We start from the raw sequence: 25598 nt of genomic DNA, 5'->3' as shown, positions 1-25598 counted from the left end.
AAAACTGCAAAACCCTTCCTCAATCCTTTTACTGCATCTTGGTGCCTCTAAATCAGTGACTTTGACTACACCAATGAAAAATTAGTTTAAATTGCAACACAGTATATATACATTACAGAAGTTCCTTAAAACAATTCTTACCCTTAAAATGCAATGCACTGTAATATCTTCTATTCTTTTTTCATTTTTTCTAAAAATGCTTGTCATGACCCACTAAAGTGATTTTACAATCTACTAAGGGCTCATCACCTAACCTTTGAAAAATAACTTCTTTGAAAGATATGAAAAACAATTTAACCTTGTCTTATGAGTCACCATTATGAGCACATCAATTAAATATATTATGCCATAAAACAGTAATGCCTCTGGGGTCTACTAAGGCATGGAGCTATACACTTATAGCCTTTGATGGTAAACTTCTGAGCTCTTGTGTGTTTTTTTATAATTTTCCCATCTCTTAACTTTCTATCATACTATTATTACTTCTCATCGCTACCAGTGTGTTTGCCCCTAAAAGTTTTACCTTTCTACTTGCTGGCAATCTGTAAATCAAAAAAGCAAGCTAAGCAGAATCACGTATAAAGTGAAAAAGGCCCCGAAGCGCTCCCCTTTCTGTAATCTGCACAAGCTTCAACCTTAAGTTTTTTCTCTACCTGATTTTCAAGTGTGTTTCAGGAATGAAAAGGAGGTAACTACACAAGGTCCACAAAAAATGTTGATGAGCCCCAAAAGAAGAATGCACGATTTGATTCAAAACCAGCCTTTTCTTTCTTTAAAACTAAAACTGGGACTTCCCGCATGGTCCAGTGGCTAAGACTCCGCGCTCCCAGTGCTGGGGGCCCGGGTTCCATCCCTGGTCAGGGAACTAGATCCCACATGCATGTCGCAACTAAAGATCCCACATGCCACAATGAAGATCCCACGTGCCACAACTAAGACCCGGCAGAGCCAAATAAGTAAATAAATAAACTTTTAAAAATAAATAAAATTTTAAAATAAATAAAAATAAAACTATAATCAAGATACTCCATTTACAACAATTATTTCTAAGAGTATCTTTTAACATATGACTTATAAAAAGCAATATGAACATAAAGTGGCAATCAAAAATATCTGACACTGACAACACTGTTAAAGTCTCTCAAGGTAATACTTTCAAGAGGACAACATTCTAAAGTTCTGAAACTCTTAATAAAAATAAGCCACACCGGGGCTTCCCCGGTGGTGCAGTGGTTGAGAATCTGCCTGCCAATGCAGGGGACACAGGTTCGAGCCCTGGTCTGGGAAGATCCCACATGCTGCGGGGCAACTGGACCCGTGAGCCACAACTACTGAGTCTGCACATCTGGAGCCTGGACTCCGCAACAGGAGAGGCCACGACAGTGAGAGCCCTGTGCACCGCGATGAGGAGTGGCCCCCACTTGCCGCAACTGGGGGAAGCCCACGCACAGAAACGAAGACCCAACACAGCCAAAAATAAAATAAAATAAAATAATAAATAAATAAATAAATAAAAAGCCACATACCACAAACTGGTGAGAATTACAAAGACTCCATTACAGCATGCCATTTTATCCAGTTCCCAAAATGCATTTAGCTACTAATCATGGCATGAAATTGTTACTGTATGGCCACTTAACTCAATTTCAAGGCTTAAAGTACAAGCAATCTACATTAAGTATTATTTTAAATTAAAGGGAATTTCAAATTTTCACATGAATACAACTGCAAATAATTTTTAGCAAATAAAACCTAAGGTTAATAGTTGTGACAAATTTTCATAAAGCCCCCAGATCCACAACAATACTCAACAATTACAACTAACAAAACCAAGGACTTCATATTTAAGTAGATTTCACACCACATATGTACAAAATTATATACATTTTTTAAAAGATAAGGAACCAGACATTCTACTTTATCCAGCCAAACTCAAGGTTACAAAAGCTATCTTGAAGGGCAAGGACTGTCTGTGGCTGTGTCTTCTTTAAAATACAAAGCATGATCTATTTATTTGTTTATTTATTTGGCTGCACTGGGTTTCAGTTGCAGCGCACACATGGGACCTAGTTCCCTGACCAGGGATCGAACCCAGGCCCCAGGCATTGGGAGCTTGGGGCCTTAGCCACTGGACAACCGGGGAAGTCCCAAACAGTATGATCTTGTTTATCTCTGCGTTTATTTAAAGGGAAGGATGTAACGAAATTCTACAAATATGTTGCTTTGGGCAAGTCCCCTCACCTCTCAAAGCTTAAAATTTTTTCCCTTCTATTTTAAGACAAGACTTTGTTATTTTGTTATGCTCTAAAATTCTACAGTTTTAGGGAAAAAATAAATCTTTAAAAGGAAAATATATACTCTTGAATCCAAAACAGTAGGTACCATATGATCTCATTTTCACAGAGTCTGGAAAAAATGTTCACCAAATTTCTAACAGTGGTTATCTCAAAGGAAAGACTGTGGGAGATTTTAATTTTAAAGGAGTTTGGGCTTTTTTTTTTTTTTTTTAAACTCTGTGCACTCTTCTACATTAAGTATTTAAAGCGTACTGTTTTTCAAATTATAAAAGATAGAACTTTCAAATACAAATGAGGTAATACTTATACAAAGACTTTCTCAATTTATTAATTTGAAGAAAGAATCTGTTTTGGACACTGGTTTAAGTACAGCTCTTATCTCTATTATAAGCAGTGTGGACCACATTCTATACATGTCTGTATGCCCCAAAGTGTTAAATTTCATATACATATATATACATACACACACACACACACACACACATATATATATAAAAGAAATTAGTTTTGAGTAGAAAAGTATACTTTAAAGATATAAAAAAATACATTAAGATATAGGTCAACCTGTTTCTAATCATGAGTAATGTTAGTAAAGTTATGGGATCGAAAGTGTCTACATTACAAATTCTAGATTTAGGTGCTACAATCTTTCAAAAGCTTGATACCAGCTTCATATTCACTGATGAGTAAATTTTCTGATGAACACTCTCACCCCCCCCCCTTTTTTTTCCCTTTTGGCCACCCCGCGGCATGCGGGATCCTAGTGCCCCAACCAGGGATAGAACCCGTGCCCCCTGCATTGGAAGCACAGTCTTAACCACTGGACTGCCAGGGAAGTCCCAACACATCCTTATTTTTGAAATCTAACATCTAAGGAGGCAAAAAGACCTCAAGAAGAAAGAGCAATCTACTTTTATTTTAATGACACTCTTGCTAAAAAATATGGACCTCTTAAATCTTGGTATGGTTAACACTCACAGATGACCCAGATAGGCTTAAAAAAAAAAAAAAAAAAGGCAAGTACTTTCAATTAAAAAAATACAGTAGCAGGTAGGCCTGTTAGTAAACTGTATCTCCACTGAAGTCACAATCATTTGAAATAGCTACAAAGAGAGAGTTTTGTTTAGGCTTAACTCTTTAAAATGATATCAAAATACTATTATTATCTAGCCAAAATAGAAAATTACAATTCTAGGGAAAAAATCTTATAAAAACTTAAAATCCTTTTCAAGGTAAACACTTTGCAATGGTGGAAATAAGTACTAACACAGCTGTAGCTATTTAGACAAAAAAAAAAAACTCCTTAAAGCTGAAACATATGGCTATTAAATAGCTATGATATGAGTTAACATCCCCTGTGTAAAAAGTATAGAAACACAGAAAATACAAGTTTACAATTAACCAGAAAAGAAACACCATGACTGATACCATGCAATGCATTGACTTTTCAAAATGCAAAATCTTTAAGCAACTATAGGCTTACTTTTACCTTTGTCAAAGATAAGCAATTTGTTGTAGGTTTTTGCCCAATCTTAAACAGCGTATTTTCACTGTACACCTGAAACTAACACAACATTGTAAATCAACTATATTCCAATAGAATTTTTTTAACGTATATTTTCTTTAGGTACTTGGGATGAAAATTAAACTGATTAGGTAAAATTAAAAAGCCCAACAGAAACACAAAAAGGTACCTCTTTTAACAGCCATCTACAGTTTACCTCTGGATTAATTTCAAATTTGACTATCATCAATAACCACATAAAAGAATGAATTAGCAAGGGATGATGCAGTTTAAATCTTATAAATTACAAATGGGGCCATATGATTAATTAATCTAGGTTAAAAGCAAATGGCTAACTACCTCACATTCAAAACTTTGCTCAAATGTTATCTCTTCAAGAGGCCTCCGCTAACCCATTTAAAACTGCAACCCACTCCCTTCCCCCACACTCCCATATCATATCCTTAATCTGCTCTCCTCTAATCCTATGGCTCTTAACTAATATGTACAGTTTGCTAATATATACAGTTTGCTAATTTAATGTCTCATTTATTGCCACACCGGAATGTAAACGACCGGAGGGCAGCTATCTTTCCTTTTATTCATTAATATATCCCAAGCACCTACCTCTCCGTTGTTCATAGATTTTCAATAAATTTATGTATTGAATGAATGTAGTTTTTTTTTAGGCTCTTCTGTAAGAAACTTAATTTAAAGAGACAAAAATCTCACCAATATTTAAATGGAAGCATGATGAACAATAACAATGAACTGCAGCATAATTTCTAAATTGCAATGCCTTAAGAGAAAGAAGCAGTGAAAGTACTAAGCTGAAAATTACTAAGAAAGTTTTCATTCACACTTAATCCTGTATCCAAAGAAATTCTAATACTGTATTATTTTAGGGTCTGGAATACAGTAATAGGATTATAAACCTGCATCTACATCTATCTATCTATCTATGGATACATACACATGCACCATATATATATATATTTTAACAAGGAAGGAAACATGGAACAGAAAGAGATACGGCTTAACCAGTGGTAATTCCCAATAGTGCCATGAAATTACAAAAAAAGGTACCAAAAAATAATTTGATCTTATACTAGCAGCTAATAAAAAATACTTTTAGATGAACGAGGAAGGTTAACCAAAAACAAAACAAAGTTTTACAATAAGTTCCTCAGGACTCTCATTCCTCTACTTAGTAAAAGTATCAGCACAATAGATATACCATGTATCCTCATTAGTATTAACAGTTACAGTTTTCAAACCATCTTCACATTCATTATTTAATTAAATCCTCAGAGAAACCGAACTGAAAGATAAACAGGTAACTAATAAAAGCACTTAATTATGTATGCACTTGACAGTAAATGCAACTCTTCCCTTCAAAAATCCCCCAAAGTGTTTGACAAACTACAAAAAACCGTTCTATAAAAGAGCCACCTTTTCAGCACTGGAAACTAACACAAGTCTCCTGAAGAGTATTATGGCACAGCTAACAAGAGCCATAAAAAACTTGAAGCCCTCTGACCCAGTAAAACCACTCCTGGGAACTTTCTCTAAGGAAATAATTAGACTGAAGCAAAAAGCTCTTAGTATAAAGATGTTTACTGCACCACCATCTATAATAGCAAAAATGTGTAAACCCAAATCCCCACAATAGAATGGTTAAGCAGAAACTTTAAAAAGAAAATTTATAATGCAGTGCTAAGAAGAAAAAAGCTGAACACAAAATAACATACACAATCACTAAAACCACATAAAAATCAAAGCAGCAAAAATAAGAATTGGATTAAGGTAAAATTATGTTCACACTTTAACACTGTGTTTACATTAATCTAAGAGAAAACAGCCACCTTCTAAAGCATATGACAATTAAAGACAATAAATTTTTGAAAGCCATGAAAATCCACTATTTACAACAACAAAAGTCAAATATGATGAAATGTTGTATTATTTAAAGCAGACATGTGAATTTCTAGACTTTCAAGAATATTTTGCTGTCTCTAAACATGGCAAACCTAATGCTGCATTTTTTTTTATTCACCTTTGGTCCCAGAAACACATTTGAACTGCTGATACACACAAGCATAAGTGAAGAAACTCTAGAAACTGTAATTGGTTTATAAAGAACCCAGTAACAGTGATTAAAAATGGAAAGGAATTCTACAAGCACATTAACTAAAGAACGTGTACAAGAACAAAATTTCACACTATATGAATCCAATACATTAAACGAAACTTTGCATATTCATCAAAAAGAATAAGGGCTACATACAATTTATGACTCAAAGAAAAGAGCTTAAAGCAAGCAAGAATCTAATCTTAAATGTTTGTGAAGTCTCAAGGAACAAAAAAGATCTGTGGTACTAAAACATTCCAAATATTTTTGATCATTCAAGCCACTCTGGAACAAATTCTAATTTTTAAGCCTAAGGAAAACTGATGCAACCTAAAAGCCTTAGTTTTCATTTTTAATTATTTAAACAAGTTGAATATATCTGCCAGATTTCTATCTGATCCCAAAAAGGAAAAAACAGTGCATCCTTCTTTATAAAAATTATATTTAAATTTTTTCCAAAATTTTTTTTTACTATGGATGCCACTGCAAAGGGGAACTGAAGTTACAGAATCGTATGTGGACAGAGCTGGGAAAATAAGCACTTCATTTGAACTAGTTTTGATAGGTAGCAATTGTAGATGCTTCAAAGGCGAAACTGAGAGTTGGGGGCGGGGGTGGGGGGGTGGGGGGGGTGGGGTGGTAAGAGGGTAGAAGTCAAGAAAACCAATGTTCCTGACTGTCGCACACTTAAGGCAGAATTCCTTAAAAAACCAGCTCTGGGGCCTCCCTGGTGACCCTGTGGTTAAGAATCTTCCTGCCAATGCAGGGGAGACGGGTTCGAGCCCTGGTCGGGGAACTAAGATCCCACATGCCGCGGAGCAACTAAGCCCGTGAGCCACAACTACTGAGCCTGCACTCTAGAGCCCGCGAGCCACAACTACTGAAGCCCGTGTGCCTAGAGCCCGTGCTCCGCAACAAGCCACCGCAATGGGAAGCCCGGCACCGCAAAGAAGAGTAGCTCCCGCTCACCACAACTAGAGAAAGCCCGCCCGCTGCAAAAATAAAATAAATAAAAATTTTAAATTTATTTTTAAAAAATCAGCTCTGAATCATCTTTATGGATAAGTTATCCTGCCATAAATGATAATTCTTTGGAAATGGCCTGCTAAAAACCTGTTTTCAAAAAGAAAACTCTGAAAAAAAAGAAAAAGAAAAAGAGAAAACTCTGCATCAAAAAATACCCTTATCCCACCACCTGCTAAAGCCAGGAGGTCTACTTAAGGAGGACTCATCACCGAGCCTGCCAACCCTGCCTAGGCCTAAGGGGAGGCACGGCAGTGCTGGCAACACGGATGGGCTCGGGGCACAGGGGAAGTGGACTGGCCTGCCCTTGGTGATCTCTGGCGGCACTCCCCAAGTTAAGGACACTGGCCACAATGGAATGCAATCTACTGACATTTGCTGCCCCGTCTGAACACTAAGCATTTTCTTAGTTCGCGAAATGCTGACAACCCCCCACTCCCCCCACGCACCCCGCACCAGGCCTCCAGAGCCAGACCCGGTCGGCTGAGGCGACGTGAGCCCCCAGTCTGTACCACAAACCTGGGTCAGAGGGAAGTGGGGGAGACGACGCAAGTAAACACCGCATTTCTGCCTTCCGGAACCCCACCGTGCCTCCTGCTGACATCCCTCTCCTCTGGAAATTTATAAATCGGGGCAAGGACTGGGAAAAAACACACAGCGTGCCCGCCCGCTGCCGCCAACACCCGCTACGTCCCCGGTCCGGCCTGAGCTTCTGCCGCGCGCCTGGGGCCGGCCCTCGCCCACCACTATTCAAAGGCGCCTTCTCCTCCGCGGCCTCGGAACAGCAATGCGGCTCGGCCGCCACCCGCGCCAGAGAGGCCTTGCGGGGGAAGGAGGGAGGCCGGGAGGGGGTCGGGCACTCCCCCATCCCTTCCGCACGTGGGGGAGGGCGGAACGCTGCGGGAAACTGCACAGAGCCCCACGATTCCCGCGGAGCTCTGGAGCCCCCGCCGCCGCCTCAGACTTAAATGGGAAGGGGTGCGGGGGTCACTGCCCACCCACCTCCACCCGGTCCTTCGATCTCTCCCTGGGCAGGGAAGGGCGTGGGTAAGGAGACTGCACATACCCTCATGACTCCAGCTGAGACTGTGGCTGCCCCTTTAACAGGCGGGGGGGGACACTGCCCTAACTTTCTCCCCCCCTCCCTCGTTATTCCCAAACGGGGGAGTTGGCAAGTTTCGGCAGACAACCTAAATCTCAAGACCCTTCCACGTTAATATTTAAAGGAGGTGGGAGCGCTGCCCAAGCATCCCCCCACTGGGGGCGGAGGAGCCTTAAAGAAGGTGATCGAGGGCTGACAATCGCCGAGACCTGTAAAGCCTCCCGAACACTTAAATGGAGAGGGGGAGGCTGCCGAGTCCTTCCATCTTGACCGTTTGGGAGAGGGGGTGGGGATGTTGCAGGAGGATGGACACCGCCTGACATTCCCAGAGGGATTCCGCGGCGCCCCCTCACCCTACCGCACCAGGCTCTAGACGGGAGCGCCACCCCCGCTGAAGGCCCCCAGCCCACCCCGCCCCCCAGCCCAGGCAGTCACGGGGCGGGGACCGCGGTGCGGGCCGCGGGGGAGGGGACGCGAGGCCCGGGCTGGTCCAGGCCCCTAAGCGTAGGGGGCTGGGGCGCGACACCCACCTGCCCAGGCCCGGCCGCCCGCCGCCTGCGCTCGCCGCCGCCACCGAGGAGGAGGAAGCCGCGGCCGAGGACGACGAGACTGAGGAAGAGGACGGAGACGGCGCGGCGGCGGGCGACGTGAGAAGGCCGCCGCCGCCGCCGCCGGGCTTGCGGGCATTGGCGGCCGCGGGCTGCTGCTGCTGCTGCTGCTGCTGCTGCTGGGGCTTCAGCGACATGGTGAGGGGCCCATACACCGGCCCGCACGCCGGGCGGGGACAGCCGGGAGCCGGGCGCGCCGAGGAGACGCCGGAGTGCGGCGGGGACGCGCGGGCGCCGAGCGGGGAGGCGCGGGGAGGCGCGGCGGGGGGGGCACCCGGGCCGGCGAGGGGGAGAAGGAGGACGACAAATGGGCGGGGAGGCCCGCCGAAACCGAGGAGCCGCCGGGAGCCGGGCTGTGGCGCGCCACCGCCGTTGCCGTTGCTACCAAAACAGTCTGAGGCGGAGGGAGGCGAGCGTTGCCCGGAGGGAGGGGGGCCGGGGCCGGGCGGGGGAGGGGCGGCGGAGGGATACGGTGTCGAAGCCCCGCCGCTGCCGCCGCCCCGCCCGCCCCGCCGCGCCGGCCGCGGGAGCGAGCGCCTCCCGGGCCACCTGGCCGCGGCGAAGCGACGAGGCTCGATGGCCGCCGCGGGGGCCCGAGGAGCTGCGGCCGCCGAGCGCATCAGGGGTCGGACACACAGAAGGGCCGCGCGGCGACGCCGGGTGGGCGCGGAGGTGCAGAATGGGGACTCTTTACCGGAAGTCGGAAGGGTCGGGCGGAAGCAGAACGTGAGGCGGCACCGGGGCCGGGAGGGACACGTGAGGAGCGGGCGCCGCGCAGGGCTGCGTTCGCTGGGGTCGGGTGAGGGCCCGGCGGCGGCCGGCCCTGCCCGGATCCGCCCTCTTCGAGGCGGGTCTGCCCTTCGGAGAGGGAGTGTCTGTGTTCGCGTGCAGGGCCGGCCTAGTGTAGAGAACCCAAACGCAGTGTTTCTGGGTGCCCCTCACCCGCGCCGCGTTCACCGTTCTCAGGTTGCTAGGAGAATCCGTGTTTGCCCCACCTGATGCAACTTCGAAAATGGACTGCGAGTGTCTTCAAGGCGGAGACTGTCTTGCTACATATAAAGCACCTGGAACACAAGCCTCCCATAGTTTTCTTTGTATCCCCGACACCTGGCACACAGTAGGCTCTCACTGTGTCAGCCAGGTGTCAAAGACAGGCCGTCCTGTCTTTCCTTGCCAAGACCAACAGGGTAGGAATCGAACTACCTCCCGGGGCCACCCACATCTGATTACCTTTTCCCCGCTTTTCCAACCCCGGCACCACTGACCAGAAAACTCTTTTGGGTATCTGACCTTCATCTGAACCCATGTTCCCTCACTTTCAACTTCTTTTTCCTCCTTCATGAGACTCAAAAAGAAGTGTACATGATTGGTAGAGCTATTGGTAATGGGGTTTCCTTCAGTAGAGACAGAACAGATCTCACAAGAATGTGCGAACTTTAGACCTTGGCCCCTTTAGAAGTTTTACTTTAACTTAGCTTTGTAGCCAGCACAGTAATCCGTGTTTCTTTTCTTTCTTTCTTTCTTTGTCTTTTTTTACTGTGTTGCAATTAAACTGGAAGCGATTAGGTAACTTTTGTTTCCCTTGGTGAAGAATCTAGTTTTTTAAAAAGTGAAATTACTTCAGGAAATGATAGGGAGGAAACACCAACATGTACCTCAGTCTCCCAGAATTGTCAAATAAAGGTAAAGACATAGAGAAACTTAGAAAATGATTAAGCCATGAGCCTCCAGTAGCCAAATTGAAAATCTCCTAGATAGCTGGGCAAAAATGATTATCATACTCTGCAAACAGTTGAAAAGTGGGATATCAACTTCATCTTCCATCTGAGGTAGAAAGGAGGTTGAGGAGGGAAAGAGCATTCTTTTAAGCCAACAGTTGCAAAATCCTTGAAAAATTAACCCAAAGGAAACAGACTAAAAAACTGGATGAGGAAAAAAAAAAAAAAAAATAGAAGGACCATAATAGAAATACAATCAACTTTCTCTGGTTTAATGATTTGACAGCCATATCTGGGACCAAGGTCCCAAAATTCAATGTTAGGACCAAATTCCACACAGATAGAAGGAAAAAAGAAAGTAGAATAAGAAGGCCTGAAGCTGATATAGCTGAACTTGATTTCATTTATGCTGAGAAAGCTGAAGTTTATTATTATTGAAACTATATTTTAACAGTTTTATTGAAATATATCTTACATACTATGAAATTCACCCATTTTGTGTACAATTCAGTGATTCTCCGTAAATTTGCGCAGTTGTGCAACCATCACAACTAATTGCAGAACATCTCCATCACCCCAAAAGAATCCTTTTTACCCATTTGCAGTTACTCCCGGAACATCCTCAGCCCCAGCAGCCCCTAATCTACTTTCTGTCTCAGTGGATTTATCTGCTGTATACATTTCATATAAATGGGATTTTACAATGTGTTCTTTGCCTTCTTTCACTTGACATGTTTTTGAGGTTTATCCATGTCATAGCATGTATCAGGGTTTCATTCCTTATTATCACTGAATAGTATTCCATTGTATGGATATACTTGGATTCAACCAACCATGGATCGAAAAAAATTTTTTTTATTTTATTTATTTTATTTTTGGCTGCGTTGGGTCTTTGCTGCTGCACGCGGGCTTTCTCTAGTTGCGGTGAGCGGGGGCTACTCTTCGTTGCGATGTGCGGGTTTCTCATTGCAGTGGCTTCCCTTGTTGCGGAGCACGGGCTCTAGGTGCGCAGGCTCAGTAGTTGTGGCGCACGAGCTTAGTTGCTCCGCGGCATGTGGGATCTTCCCAGACCAGGGCTCGAACCTGTGTCCCCTGCATTGGCAGGAGGATTCTTAACCACTGTGCCACCAGGGAAGCCCGAAAAAAATTTTTTTTCTTACAGGTTTTTTTGGTTTGTTTTTGTTTTTTGTTTTGTTTGTTTGTTTTGGCCACGCTGTGTGGCTTGTTGGATCTTAGTTCCCCCACCAGGGGTCGAACCCAGGCCCCTGGCAGTGGAAGCGCTGAGTCCTAACCACTGGACCGCCGGGGAGTTTCCCCCCCCAAAAATTTTAATTCCTAAGAGTTGCAAAAAGCAAAACTTGAATTGGCCAAGCTCTGGCAACTATTTATATAGCATTTACATTGTATTAGGTATTATAAGTAATCTAGAGGTGATTTAAAGTATACGGGAGAATGTATATAGGTTATGTGCAAATACTACACCATTTTATACAGAGGACTTGAGCATACTCGGATTTTGGTATCCATGGGGTTCCTGGAACCAATCCCCTGAGGATACTGAGGGATGACTATACCACATTTTGTGTATCTACTCACCAGTTGGTGGACATTTTGATTGTTTCAAGTTTTGGGCTATTATGAATAATAATGCTATGAACATTTGTAAACATATGTCTTCATGTAGACATATGTTTTTATTTCTCTTGAGCAGATGCCTAGTAATGGAATGTTGGGTGATATGGTAAATTTAAATTTAACTTTTTAAAGATACTGTCAAACTCTTTTCCAAAGTGACTGTGCCATTTTATAATACATCCACACCTGGAATGTTTGAGAGTTTATCATTAAAATTTGATTTCTCGGGAGTTCCCTGGTGGCCTAATGGTTAGTATTCTGGGCTTTCACTGCCGTGCCCGGGTGCAATCCCTGGTCAGGGAACTGAGATCCCACAAGCTATGCGGCGTGGCCAAAAACAAAAAAAACAAAAAAAATTTGATTTCTGTTTTTATATTAAAATAGAAACCAAGGGAACCTCTACTGTTGATTCTATTCTATACAGCCCCCTTTTTTTCTTTGTGGAAGGAGGATCACCACCCAAAATGAAGGAATATCACTTATTGCAAACCCTTCATCTGAATTCTGGATCTCTGAAGACATGGTTAACAACAACTGTGATGTCAGAGGGCTTTAGCTTTAGATGAAAATGCCAGGATAATGCACCGTAAGACAAAGTGGTGTGTGGGAATTCCCTGGCAGTCCAGTGGTTAGGACTCAGACCTTCCACTTCTGGGGGCCTGGGTTTGATCCCTGGTCGGGGAACTAATCCCGCACCCCCCCCCCAAAAAAAAGACAAAATAGTGTGGAAGGCAGCCGTTAAAGTGACCCCCTATGATCCTGTTCTCCTGGTGTTCAGACCCTGTGAAATCCCCTCCACTTGAATATGAGCAAGACCTAGTGGCTTCCTTCTAACAAAAAGTTGGAAAAAATTATGGGTTTTCACTCCAAGATTAGGTTACAAAAACTGTGCCTTTTGTATTGGATTGCCCATTCTCACTTGCTTTGAAGAAGGCTAGCTGCCATGTTGTGAGCTGCCCTATGGAGAGGTCTACATGGCAAGGAACTGATGTCTCCAACCACAGTGAGAACCTGATGGTCACCAACAAGCCATGTGAGTGAGCTTGGAAGAGGATCATCCTCCAATCAAGCCTTGATATGACTCTAGCCCTGGTCAATGTACCTTATTAGGCTTTGTTAGAAACCCTGTGCCTGAGACAATCAGCTAAACTGTACCAGACTCCTAACTCTTGTTAAGTCATTAAGTTTTGCAATAATTTGTTATGCAGCAATAGATAACATGGGCTTCCCTGGTGGCGCAGTGGTTGAGAATCTGCCTGCCAATGCAGGGGACACGGGTTCGAGCCCTGGTCTGGGAAGATCCCACATGCTGCGGAGTAACTGGGCCTGTGAGCCACAAGTACTGAGCCTGCACGTCTGGAGCCTGTGCTCCGCAACAAGAGAGGCCGTGACAGTGAGAGGCCCGCGCACCACGATGAAGAGTGGCCCCCGCTCGCCGCAACTGGAGAAAGCCCTCGCACAGAAACAAAGACCCAACACAGCCAAAAATAAATAAATTAATTAATTAAATAGATAACTAATACACACAACCCCCAAAAAAGTGCATTTCCTATGATTTCTGTGTGCATTCAGAATTCTTTAAAGACAAATGCTGGAGTCAGGAACTAACATTGTATCCAATAGAAGTTGAATTTTTGAATGCTTCCCCCACCCCAAATGATTTTCAGGTAGCCGTTTAAACAAAACCAACAAGTGTCATTGGGGAGTTGTCATCGAAGACGGTGAAGAACATTGTCCTGAAAGAGTTCAGATATAGAGAAGTATTGCTCAAATACTTCAAAAATAGCTGTGGCCATTTCAACCACTATTTCAGAAATGAAAGAAGTATCAAGTGAGAAACCATATAGAGAAAGACTTTCAAACTTGGGAATCCAGTCCTGTGGATTCTATACTTGCTTTCTGATTTTCAGTGACCCTTCAATGAGCCACACGGCCCTTTAATTTTCATCACAGCAATGAGTAATCAAGTCTGAGGATTTGGAGATGAAAAAGTGATGTAGCCATGCAAAACAGAAATGGGAAGAGTGATTTGTGATCACTCAGTACAGCAGCACACATCAGATGATCCAGTATTTCCAGCAATTCATTTTTCTGCAATCATTTCTTTTCAGCTGTCTTCATTTGAACATGCTTAATGTATGATGATACATTATTCACTCAATACTCTTGATTTCTCTTTCAAAAGCATGAAAATTAATTCAAATCAAAACTAACGTGCACCCCCCAAACCCATCCTCTTCAAGTTTTTGCATAGACTTGAAAAAAAAAAAAAGAGCAGATGTAATTTCAAAAATAGGACCATCGCTAATTAAACCAGTGTTTTTTTTCTAACCATGGTTACTCAGAATTCTTAGAGGCTAATCTATTTGTAGACACTCCAGGAATCCCAAAAGACTAAAGGCGATTAAAAAAAAAAAAAAGAAAGAAAGAAAGAAAGAAAAAGAAAAAGTGTGTGGTATGATGCTTCCAGGAGGGCATTATTTACACACCTTGTGTGCAAAGTAACGACGTTCCCATAGGTTTGAAAAAACTGAGGAGGGTGTGACAAAATAGGGAACACAGCAACATTATTTGAAAAGCTTTTAAATGAGCCATTTCCTCCACACAAGCACACTTCTGGTTGTTAAGTTGCTCGTTTTGTTTTACCTTGTGGGACAGAATAATGATGCGGTGACATTATTCACAAGGCAAAAGCTGGATGCCGGCTGAAATAGACACAAAAGAAAGAATTCTTTATTTTTCACTGGAAATGCTTGTGCTGTGCAGAGCCAGAAATTTAAAGAAACTCAGCCATTTGTTTTTCCTGGTTCTCCCTTTCTGTTTTCATTCACCCTCTTTTTGGGAGGTGAATTTCCTGGGCAGCCTGTGATTTCAGGGTCCACAGATTTATGGAAAGCCAAAGATGTGAGGTATGCACCATTTGGAGAATGCAGGATGGGATTTAAAATGGATGCGTGCAGCACCGGTGACAGCTGAGCTGGCCTTTAGCATGTGATCTTGTTAGTTTGCTACAGGATACTGTGAGCCCTACAGTGGAACCCCAGAGGGATCAGACTATAATTAATACTGACATTGCTGACCTATGATCTTAGAAGAGGGACTTAGATTCTTATTTGGAAGTGGAACACATACAGACTTAACAATACCCACTGTCTTACTTAAGCTCCCATATTATCAAAACTATTTCTTTTCTATAAGGTAAGCCAGGACTTGAGAATGTTAATGATGATAATAATTGCAGTCCCTTCTATAGCAGGTACCGTGTGCCAGCTCTGTTCTGTGTTCTTTCTGCATAATAACTCATTTAATCCTCACAACAATCCATTGACTCTTGTCGGGAGGGGAGAATTTTGCCTCGCCCTAAAGGACATTAACAATCCTGAGAGACATTTTTGGATGTCACAATTGAAGGGGAAATGCTACTGGCATCCTGTGGGTAGTGACCGGGGATGCTACTAAACACCCTACAATGCACAAGACAGCCCCCACCAGAGAATTTTCCAGGCCTAAATGTCAGTGGTGCTGAGGTTGGTTGAGAAACCCTGCATTCACCCTATGAAGTAGACAGGATTATTATATTTCCATTTGATAGATGGGGAGACTGAGGCACAGAGAGTGTAAGTCACCTTGCCTAAACTTAGACTCATTAAATGACAGAGCTGGGATTTGAGGCCAGGCAGTCTGTCTCCAACATCTGGACTCTAAACCACTTTGCTATTTGAAATAGTGATGGCCCAAGCTGGCTCTCTGAGAAAAATAAACTAATCTCCTTGGTTTCATCAAATGCAATCTTCTAGGGAGCTGGCACCACAGATTACTGCCTGTTTCCTGATTAGAGAAATAACTGACTATTGTAAAAGTCACCATCTGCAAGAGACAAGCTGGCAGTGCCTATCAAAAGTGACACTGCACCTTCCCCTTGGCCCAATAAGGGTGAAAAGATGAATGTACAAGGATAATCACTGCAGTGTTGTTTGGAACAAAGAATAGAAACTCCATCAGCGGCAGACAGATAAATGCCTTGTAGGGTGTCCCAAATACAATGGAATATGGAATATTCTCAGCTGTTCAACGTAGATCTTTACACTGATCTGAAAGGATCTTTAAGACCTGTTGTTAAAAAAAAGAAAAAACTATGTGTAACTATGTGAGGTGACGGATGTGTTAATTCACTGGACTGCAGTAATCACTTTGGAAAGTCTACATATATCAAACCATCACGTTGTACACTTTAAATATATACAATTTTATCTGTCAATTGTACCTCAAAAAAGCTGAGGGGAAGAAAGACCTGTTGGTAAGCCAAAAAGCAGAAAATTAAAAAATTAAACAAAACAACAAAACATAAATGTGTAGAATATTTTGTATGGTATATACCTACTTGTGTTAAACAAAAGGGAAGTATGTGTGAGTGTGTGTGTGTTTGTGTGTGTGTGGGTTTTTTTTACTGTGTATATATGCATACATCTAGAATATCTCTAAATGAGGCACAAAAAATTGACACTAGGGAACTAGGGACCCTTTACACTGTTTGAAAACTTATTTTACCATGCCTTTTATACCTTGTATATTACCTTTTCCAAAAAAATAACAAAATAACATGTTAGGACATCAGTAGGAATAACTAATATTTGTATAGCACCTCGTGGTTTACAAAGCACTTCTTTTTTTTTTTTTTTTGGCCATGCCTCGTGGCTTGTGGGAGGCTTATGGGATTGAACCCAGGGCCACAGCAGTGAAAGCGCCGAGTACTAACCACTGGACCACCAGGGAACTCCCACAAAGCCCTTTTATTTGCATTGTTTCCTTTGGCACTGACCCCATTATAGGGATGGCAACACCAGAACAGAAAAGTGGCATGAGCTATCCAAGGTCACTCGCTGCTGACCTTGGGTACTGCCCTTTCTTATTTCCCAAAGTAAGATCAATTACTATCTCTACCACTTTAATTTTGTTTTATTCAGCCACAAACTGCCATTCTCAAACTCTAAGCAGTCAATCCTAGGTCACATAGAAATGGAAAAGAAAGGCTTGTTTCAGGAACTTTTCACCCCTGCATCCCTTTCTGCCACGTTTGTATTGTTTTCTGCTGAAATGCCATATTGGTCAAATATAGGAGCTGCAGAAACAGGTAGAACCCTTCACTCCCACCACCCAAACAGAGTCCATCTGTATGTGGTAAGCACAATAAACTTGAGTTGATTTGATTTGACAGAGACTAACTCTCACTTTATACACATTTGCTTCTTTGAGCTTGAAATGGCATATGCTTCCTATTCAGACCTGCTGATGGCTACCAGCCATGGGCCACAATGATGGGGCCAACATCAAGGTCACCCCCTAATGACCCAAGCATTTCCAGGCAGTGATGGGGACAGTTGAACAGCTAGCCTTCCTTACCCACATGTCTCCATCATATGTGATTTGCCCAGTTTGCATTCACCCACTGGATGAATGCAGTTAATAGCTTGTGATGTGGTCTTGTAGGCACTGGAGCCAAGAAACCACGAGGGGCATTTTGGGGAACTATTCTAAGTCACCAGCCTTCTGCAGGCTTGAAGGAGGTCGGAGCTGAGTCCCTATGAGAGTTGGTTTCACTCTCCTTTGATCAGGGTTCTCTTCCATTGCACATGTGGCTCATTTCTGTCCTCAGAGGGTCAATACAGGACAAGTCTTCATGCAGCAGTAAGCAATTGATAGGCTTCTGGTATCCTGGAAATGACTCAGAAATCCTATTACTGCAATTTCTAATGATCTAGACACATTCTTTTTTTTTTAAGTTACACAAGCCTTTTAAAGAACATTCTGAGTATTTGTGTATCAGCATTCCCTGTGTAACAAACCACCCCCAACATAGTGGCTTAACACAATTAACTTTTTAAAATTTCTTAAAATTGTGCGGGTTGACTGAATAATTCTTCCATTCTGGGCTGGCTTGACTGGGGTTGGATGGTCTAGGATGGTCTCATTGACATGTCTGGCAGTTGGCTCTATGTCAATTGCAGGTGGTAAGGACAACTTGGCCACATGTCTATCAACTGTACTTCAATTTAAAAAAGAGAAGTGAGAAATGCAAATCAAAACTACATGAGGTATCACCTCACACCGGTCCAAATGGCCATCATCAAACAATCTACAAACAATAAATGCTGGAGAGGGTGTGGAGAAAAGGGAACCCTCTTACACTGTTGGTGGGAATGCAAATTGGTACAGTCACTATGGAGAACAGTATGGAGGTTCCTTAAAAAGAGAAAAATAGAACTACCATACGACCCAGCAATCCCACTCCTGGGCATATACCCAGAGAAAACCATAATTCAGAAAGATACATGCACCCCAATGTTCATTGCAGCACTATTTACAACAGCCAGGACATGGAAGCAACCTAAATGCCCATCGACAGAGGAATGGATAAAGAAGATGTGGTACATATCTACAATGGAATATTACTCAGCTATAAAAAAGAATGAAATTGTGCCATTTGCAGAGTCATAGGTGGACCTAGAGACTGTTATACAGAGTGAAGTCAGAAAGAGAAAAACAAATATCGTATATTAACACATGTATGTGGAATCTAGAAAAGTGGTATAGATGAACTTATTTGCAAAGCAGAAATAGAGACACAGAAGTAGAGAACAAACATATGGATACCAAGACGGGAGGATGGGGTGGGATGGATTGGGAGATTGGGATTGACATATATACACTACTATGTATAAAATAGATAACTAATGAGAACAGACTGTATAGCACAGAAAACTCTACTCGGTGCTCTGTGGTGACCTAAATGGTAAGGAAATCCAAAAAAGAGGGGCTATATGTATACGTATGGCTGCTTAACTGTGCTGTACAGCAGAAACTAACACAACATTGTAAAGCAACTATACTCCAATTAAAAAAAAAAAGTGGAATCATACAGATAAATAAATAAATAAATGTGTACAATTCACTGGTTTTTAGTATATATAGAGTTGTGCAACTATCACCAGAGTATAATTTTAGAACGTTTCATTGTCCCCCAAAGAAATCCAATACCCATTAGCAATCTCTCCCCATTACCTCCTTTCCCCAGCCCCTAGGAACCACTACTTTCTGACATTTGGGCTATTTCTTTTTATTGTGGTAAAATATACATAGCATAAAAATTACCATTTTAACCATTTTTAAGTGTACAGTTCAGTGGCATCAAGTACATTCACATTATTGTGCAACCATCACTGCCATTTACCTCCAGGACTTTTTCATCATCCCAAACTGAACTCTCTGCCCATTAAACACTAACTCCCCATTTCCCCCTCCCCCGGCCCTTGGTAACCAGCAGTCTACTTTCCGTCTCTGACTTTGACTGCTTTAATACCTCATATAGATGGAATCATACAGTATTTGTACTTTTGTGTCTGGCTTCTTTCAGTTACTATAATGTCTTCAAGGTTCATCCGTGTTGTAGCAGGTGTCAGAATTTCCTTCTCTTTTGAGGCTGAATCATTCCCCAAAGTGTGGATAGACTACATTTTAACCCAGGCTATATTATGCCAAGGTTTTCTTTGTTTGTTTTGTTTCTTTGCTTTTTTATTTTGAGGCAATTGTAAATTCACATGCAGTTGTAAGAAAGAATACAGAGATCTCATGTACCTTTGCTCATTTTCCCCAATGGTAACATCTTGTAAAACTATAGTACAAAATCACAACTAGGATGTTGGCATTGATACAGTCGAGATACAGAACTTTACCATCACCACAATGATTCCTAATGCTGCCCCTTTTAGCCACACCTCACCCATGGTCCCCTTATCCCTGGCAGCTACTAGTCTGTTCTCCATGTCTACAAGCCTGTCATTTCATACGTACATACTGTAAATCATATAGTATGTAACCCTTTGGAGTTATACCAAGGTTTGAGAGTGATTTTTTTCTAGCTTGACCTCTAGTAATGGACTCATTCACACTCATCTCCATCTCCTTCCAAACGAAAACTAAGAGTTAGGCTGAGCTTACGCCTCTGTATCCTACACAGCCCAGGGAGAGAGTAACGCAGGAGAGGCTGTGGGGAAGGGAGAGATGACGGGGGCATGGAGCGGCCTGTGCCTGCATGTCTCCCTCAGGGCCAAGCCCTTCTGACCTTACCCACCTCAGGCCTAAGGAGGCTGTGGGTATCCTGGCATTCAGAGCACTGAGTGTTTTGTTGCATGTTCTGCAGGTAGACAGGAGTGACTCAGGTGAAACTGGCCTGTTGGGAAAGCCCTACGTAGCCAGGACTGAGGAGGCGGGTTCAAAAATCTCAACCCCCATCCAAAGCCTGGTGTTCGTGAGCTGCTCCAGCTTGGGGAGCAGCCTCTGTGGACTGCTTTTGACTAGGCTGGCCCGAGCATTGTGCAGGGACGTTCACATGTTGTCGGCTGTTCTTTGTAATAGCGACAGCCTCATTCGCTTCCACTGGGTGCTCCCCACTACTGCCTCTACCCCCTTTATCTGTTCTGCACTAATGTTGGAGTAGAATGACCGAAACTATACAGAAACTGTAACCGGCCTTTTTCACTGCAAAGGATAAGGGAGCACAAAATAACGGAACCGTCCTCCACTAGGAATTCATCCAACAAATAACAAGTGTTTTTCTTTTGATCTATATTGATATGCTCTGCCAAGCTCCCTTCTAAGTACTTCAGATAGATGATGTCATTTATTTATTTGTTTGTTTATTTATTTTTGGCTGCATTGGGTCTTCGTTGCTGTACGCGGGCTTTCTCTAGTTGCGGCTAGCGGGGGCTGCTCTTCGTTGCGGTGCGCGGGCTTCTCATTGCGGTGGTTTCTCTTGTTGCGGAGCACGGGCTCTAGGCGCGCAAGCTTCAGTAGTTGTGGCACGTGGGCTCAGTAGTTGTGGCGCATGGACTTAGTTGCTCCGTGGCATGTGGGATCTTCCTGGACCAGGGATTGAACCCGTGTCCCCTGCATTGGCAGGTGGAACTCTTAACCGCTGCGCCACCAGGGAAGTCCCTAGATGATGTCATTTAATCTTCACAACCCACTCTTTTTATTTTTTATTGTGGTAAAGTATACAAAAAATTGACTTTTTTTTCCCCCTGACCAGGGATCGAACCCGTGCCCCCTGTAGTGGAAACGTAGAGTCTTAACCACTGGTCTGCCAGGGAAGTCCCAAAAAATGACCATTTTAACCATATTTAAGTGTCCAGTTCAGTGACATTAAGTACATTCACATTGTTGTGCAACCATCAATACTATCTGTTTCCAGGACTTTTTCATCATCCCAAACTGACACCTGGTACCCATTTCCCCCTCCCCCAAGCCCCTAACACCCACCATTCTACTTTCTGTCTCTATGAATTTGACTACTTTAGGGACCTCATATAAGTGGAATCATACAGTATGTGACCTTCGTGCTTCTTTCACTTAGCATGATGTCTTCAAGGTTCTTCCATGTTGTAGCATGTGTCAGAATTTCATTCCTTTTTAAGGCTGAATAATATTCCATTGTGTATATATCACAACCCATTATTTCCCTGTATTTCAGAGGAGAAAACTCAGTCGCAGAAAGGTTATGGAATGCTGAGTTTCAGATCTGAACACCTCTGTACCCATGTACAGAGAGACATTTGCACCAAGATATTTCCTGCAGCATTGCAATAACCAAAACCAGGAACCCCCTCAGTGCCCATCAGCAGGGGACCAGTTAGATGCAGTGTAAGACACCCAAACAGCCTAATAGGATGCACACATGGCAAATAATCCAGCAGCTGTATTTAGATAAATAAGGAAGGGTCTCTAGGATGTTATCAAGAGGAAAAAACAAGGTTCAAAACAGTGAGTGTGGGCTGCTAACATTAAGGTTTTCGAAAAGGTAGGGCAGGAAATAACATAAACATAAGCTCACGTGTGCCTAGACTACCTCTGGAAAGCAACAGACTGCTAACATTGGTTGCACCCTGGGAAGGAGGATTGGCGATTAGAAAAAAGGAGACCTATTATTTACTGGGTACCCTTTGGAACTATTTGAATTATTTAAATACTGCCTTTTCTTACAGCTTTATTGAGGTATAACTGACATACAACAGACTGCATATATTTAGTGTTTCATTTGATGACTTCTGACATACATACATCTATAAAACATCGCCACAATCCAGGTATGAACAGATTCATAACCCTCTAAAGTTTCCTTGTGCCCTTTTGTAATCCATCCCACAGCCCAAGTATTACTTTTTTTTTAAGTGAAAAAAGTAGCAATAAGAACCCAAATGTCCATCAGTGGATGAATGGATAGACACAACGTGGTCTACCCATGCAATGGAGTAACATTCAGCCTTAAAAAGGAAGGCTATTCTGACACAGGCTACAACGTGGATGAAATTTATTTTAGTTTATGGATCACTCCTCCTTCTGGAGACACTTTGGTCACCTGGCTCCCTGGCCTTGACTCTCCCACGGTTCTCCCCATCCCTCACTGGTGGCTCCTTCTCCATCTCCTTCACTAGTCCCTCCTCACCTCCCTGACCTCTCAGCATGGACACACCTTCGGGTCAGCCCCTCCACACACCCTAGATGGTTTCTCATCCAATCACACTTAAGGCCTCAAGTACCACAAAGTCCCTGAAGATTCCCGCGTTGTTTCCTCCAGCCCCGACCGCTCATGAACTCCAGGCTGCTTCCTTGACATCTCCCACTGAGATTTCTAACAGACTTCTCATAATCAGCATGTCGCCAGAGCTCAACTCTGCACGTTCCCGCACCTCAGGAAACTCTACCACCAGTCTTCAGCCGCGCAGGCACACCACCACCACCACCACCAATGGACTGTCCTTGGCTCCTCTTTTTCTCAATCCCCACCTCCAGTGCCTCAGCAGATCCTGTTGGCTCACCTTCACACATGCCCAGGATCTGCTATTCCTCCCACCTCCATCACTCACACCCTAGTCCGAGCCACCATTATCTCCCATCCTTATGGTTGCTGGGGTCTCCTGACGTGTTTCCTTGCTTCCACTCCTACCCTCAATAAGTCTCTTTTCCAAATAATGTCCAGAGCAATCCTTTAAAAGCACAAGCCATGGCGCGTGGCTTCCCTGCTAAAAATCTTCAGATGGCTCCCATGTCACAGTAAATGCCGCATGCCTCACCTTGACTTCCAAGGTCTTAAATATCTGAACGTTCACTACCTCCTCAATCTTCCACTCCTCCCACTCTTCCTCTTGCGCACCTAAGCCCAGACACACTGGCCTCCTTGAGTGTCTTCCAACCTGCCAAGGCCACCCCCGCCTCAGGGCCTATGCATGCGCTGCTCCCTCTGGCTGGAATGTCCTTCCCTCGGGTATACATATGGCCATGCCCTTCATTCAGATCTTTGACCTCATTTTGGGTTCTTCTTACTGGAGAAGTCTTCCCTGAGCCCCCTATTATATACAATTGCACCCACCTCATCACTCTGTACCCCCTTAACCTGCTACATTTTTCTTCATGCGACTTATCACTACTAAATATATATTAGGTCGTTTCTTTATCATTTGTTGCCTCCCACTAGAAAGCAGGAACTTTACTGCTTGTAGTGCCTGGAACACTGCCTGACACTTAATAGATGCTCAACAAATTTTTTAAAAAATAAATTTATTTTATTTATTTACTTTTGGCTGCATTGGGTCTTCGTTGCTGCGTGCGGGGTTTTTTCTAATTGTGGCGAGCGGGGGCCACTCTTCTTTGCGGTGCGCGGGCTTCTCATTGCAGTGGCTTCTCTTGTTGAGGAGCACGGACTCTAGGTGCATGGGCTTCAGTAGTTGTGGCACGTGGGCTCAGTAGTTGTGGCTCGCAGGCTCTAGAACGCAGGCTCAGTAGTTGTGGCGCACGGGCTTAGTTGCTCTGCGGCATGTGGATCTTCCCAGACCAGGGATCGAACCCAAGTCCCCTGCGTTGGCAGGCAGATTCTTAACCACTGTGCCACCAGGGAAGTCCCCTCAACAAATACTTTACTGAGTTGATGAATACTTAAATTAATGGATTTTAAATGGAGTTCTGTGTGTGTGTATGTGGGCTGTGCTTTTTGAATGCACTCCTAGAGAACCAGGAAAATGATTGACAAGGTAAAAAAGATATATTTATTTATCTATATCTATCTGTATAAATACAGATAACACACAGGGATTAATGGAAATGGACCCAGATATAGCTATATCTGTATCTGCATCTATATTTATATGTATCCATATTTATATAGATAGGCAGATAAATATACACTTTAGATATATTTGAGTCCATTTCCATTAAATTCTTCTGATCATGGTCAAATTAATACAAATACATGTAGCAGGTTGGCTTCTGGATTTTTTCTTTTCTTTTCTGCTTTGTTCAGTTGTAACAAGGATATCACAATTCTTTCCACTTTTCTGATAGTTACTTAGGAGCCGGGTTCAAAGTTGTCAGTATAGGTTTCCACTGTTCTTCTTTTGTTGGTTTTTGTTTTTAAGCACATCTCAGTGAATTTAACCTCATAAATTTATGAGGGTATTTCCAGCCTCAAATTGTTCAAAATCCAAGCCTTATTGGAATGGATGAAAGGTAGAAGCCTAGTTTTTTTTCCTTGCATTTTTTTTTTCTTTTTAGAAAAATCAAATGCAAGATTTTGACCCTGTTGAAATAAATATTTAGGAAAATGATGGGCACCTCTAAAATCTGTCTTGTCACTTTGCACTCACTAGGGTGGCCACATTGAAAACAATGGAAAATAACAAGTGTTGGCAAGGATGTAGAGAAATTGGGACCCTTGTACATGGCTGGTGGGAATGTAAAATGGTGGAGATGTTTTAGAAAACAGTTAGGCAGTTCCTCAAAAAGTTAAACATAGAAGTACCATATGACCCAGCAATTTCATTCCTAGGTATAAACCCCCAAAATTGAAAGCAGGTATTCAGAGTAATATATGTACATGCATGTTCATAACAGCACTATTCACAAAAACCAAAATGTGGAAACATCTCAAATGTTCATAATTGGGTGAATGGATAAACAAAATGTAGCATTCCATACCATGGAATATTATTCTATCATAAAAAAGAATGAAGTTCTGAAACATACCACCATGAATGAACCTCAAAAACATTATGCGGGGCTTCCCTGGTGGTGCAGTGGTTAAGAATCCGCCTGCCAACACAGGGGACATGGGTTCAATCCCTGGTCCGGGAAGATCCCACATGCCACGGAGCAACTAAGCCCGTGCGCCACAACTACTGAGCCTGCGCTCTAGAACCCTTGAGCCACAATTCAAGAGAAGCCACCACAATGAGAAGCCCGCGCACCACAACGAAGAGTAGCCCCCGCTCAACACAGCTAGAGAAAGCCCACGCAGCAACGAAGACCCAACACAGCCATAAATAAATAAATAGATAGATAAATAAAATACCTTCCTTTAAAAAAAACAAAACATTATGCTATGTGAAAGAATCGAGACACAAGAGGCCATGTATTGGGAATTCCCTTGCGGTCCAGTGGTTAGGACTCCTAGCTTTAACTGCTTAGGGCCTGGGTTCGAGCCCTGTTCAGGGAACTAAGATCCCACAAGCCACTCAGCACGGCCAAAAAAAAAA

The 25598-nt window shown here is 43.0% G+C and overlaps 1 protein-coding gene across 17 annotated transcripts in view; it reads right to left on the bottom strand.

The window, feature by feature from the left end:
- ATXN2 (ataxin 2) overlaps positions 1-9328 on the bottom strand; it is a 132691-nt gene extending 123363 nt beyond the window's left edge. For 10 of the 17 annotated variants that reach the window (XR_014251681.1, XR_014251682.1, XR_014251683.1 and 7 more), the window contains exon 1: positions 8588-9328. Coding sequence is in view for 9 of the 17 variants with exons in the window: in XM_082416756.1 (XP_082272882.1) it covers positions 8588-9285 (698 nt within the window). In the remaining 8 variants the exon portion in view is untranslated. The remainder of the gene's footprint in view (positions 1-8587) is intronic. The other 7 variants (XM_082416759.1, XM_082416761.1, XM_082416758.1 and 4 more) reach the window with 5 other exon arrangements.
- Between the last annotated feature and the right edge of the window lie 16270 nt (positions 9329-25598).

The sequence above is a fragment of the Balaenoptera physalus genome, assembly GCF_965194825.1.
Source record: "Balaenoptera physalus genome assembly, chromosome: 12".
Taxonomy (NCBI): Eukaryota; Metazoa; Chordata; class Mammalia; order Artiodactyla; family Balaenopteridae; genus Balaenoptera; species Balaenoptera physalus.
Note: the sequence above shows the minus strand (reverse complement) of the source record. Positions and strands in the feature narration are given on the sequence as shown.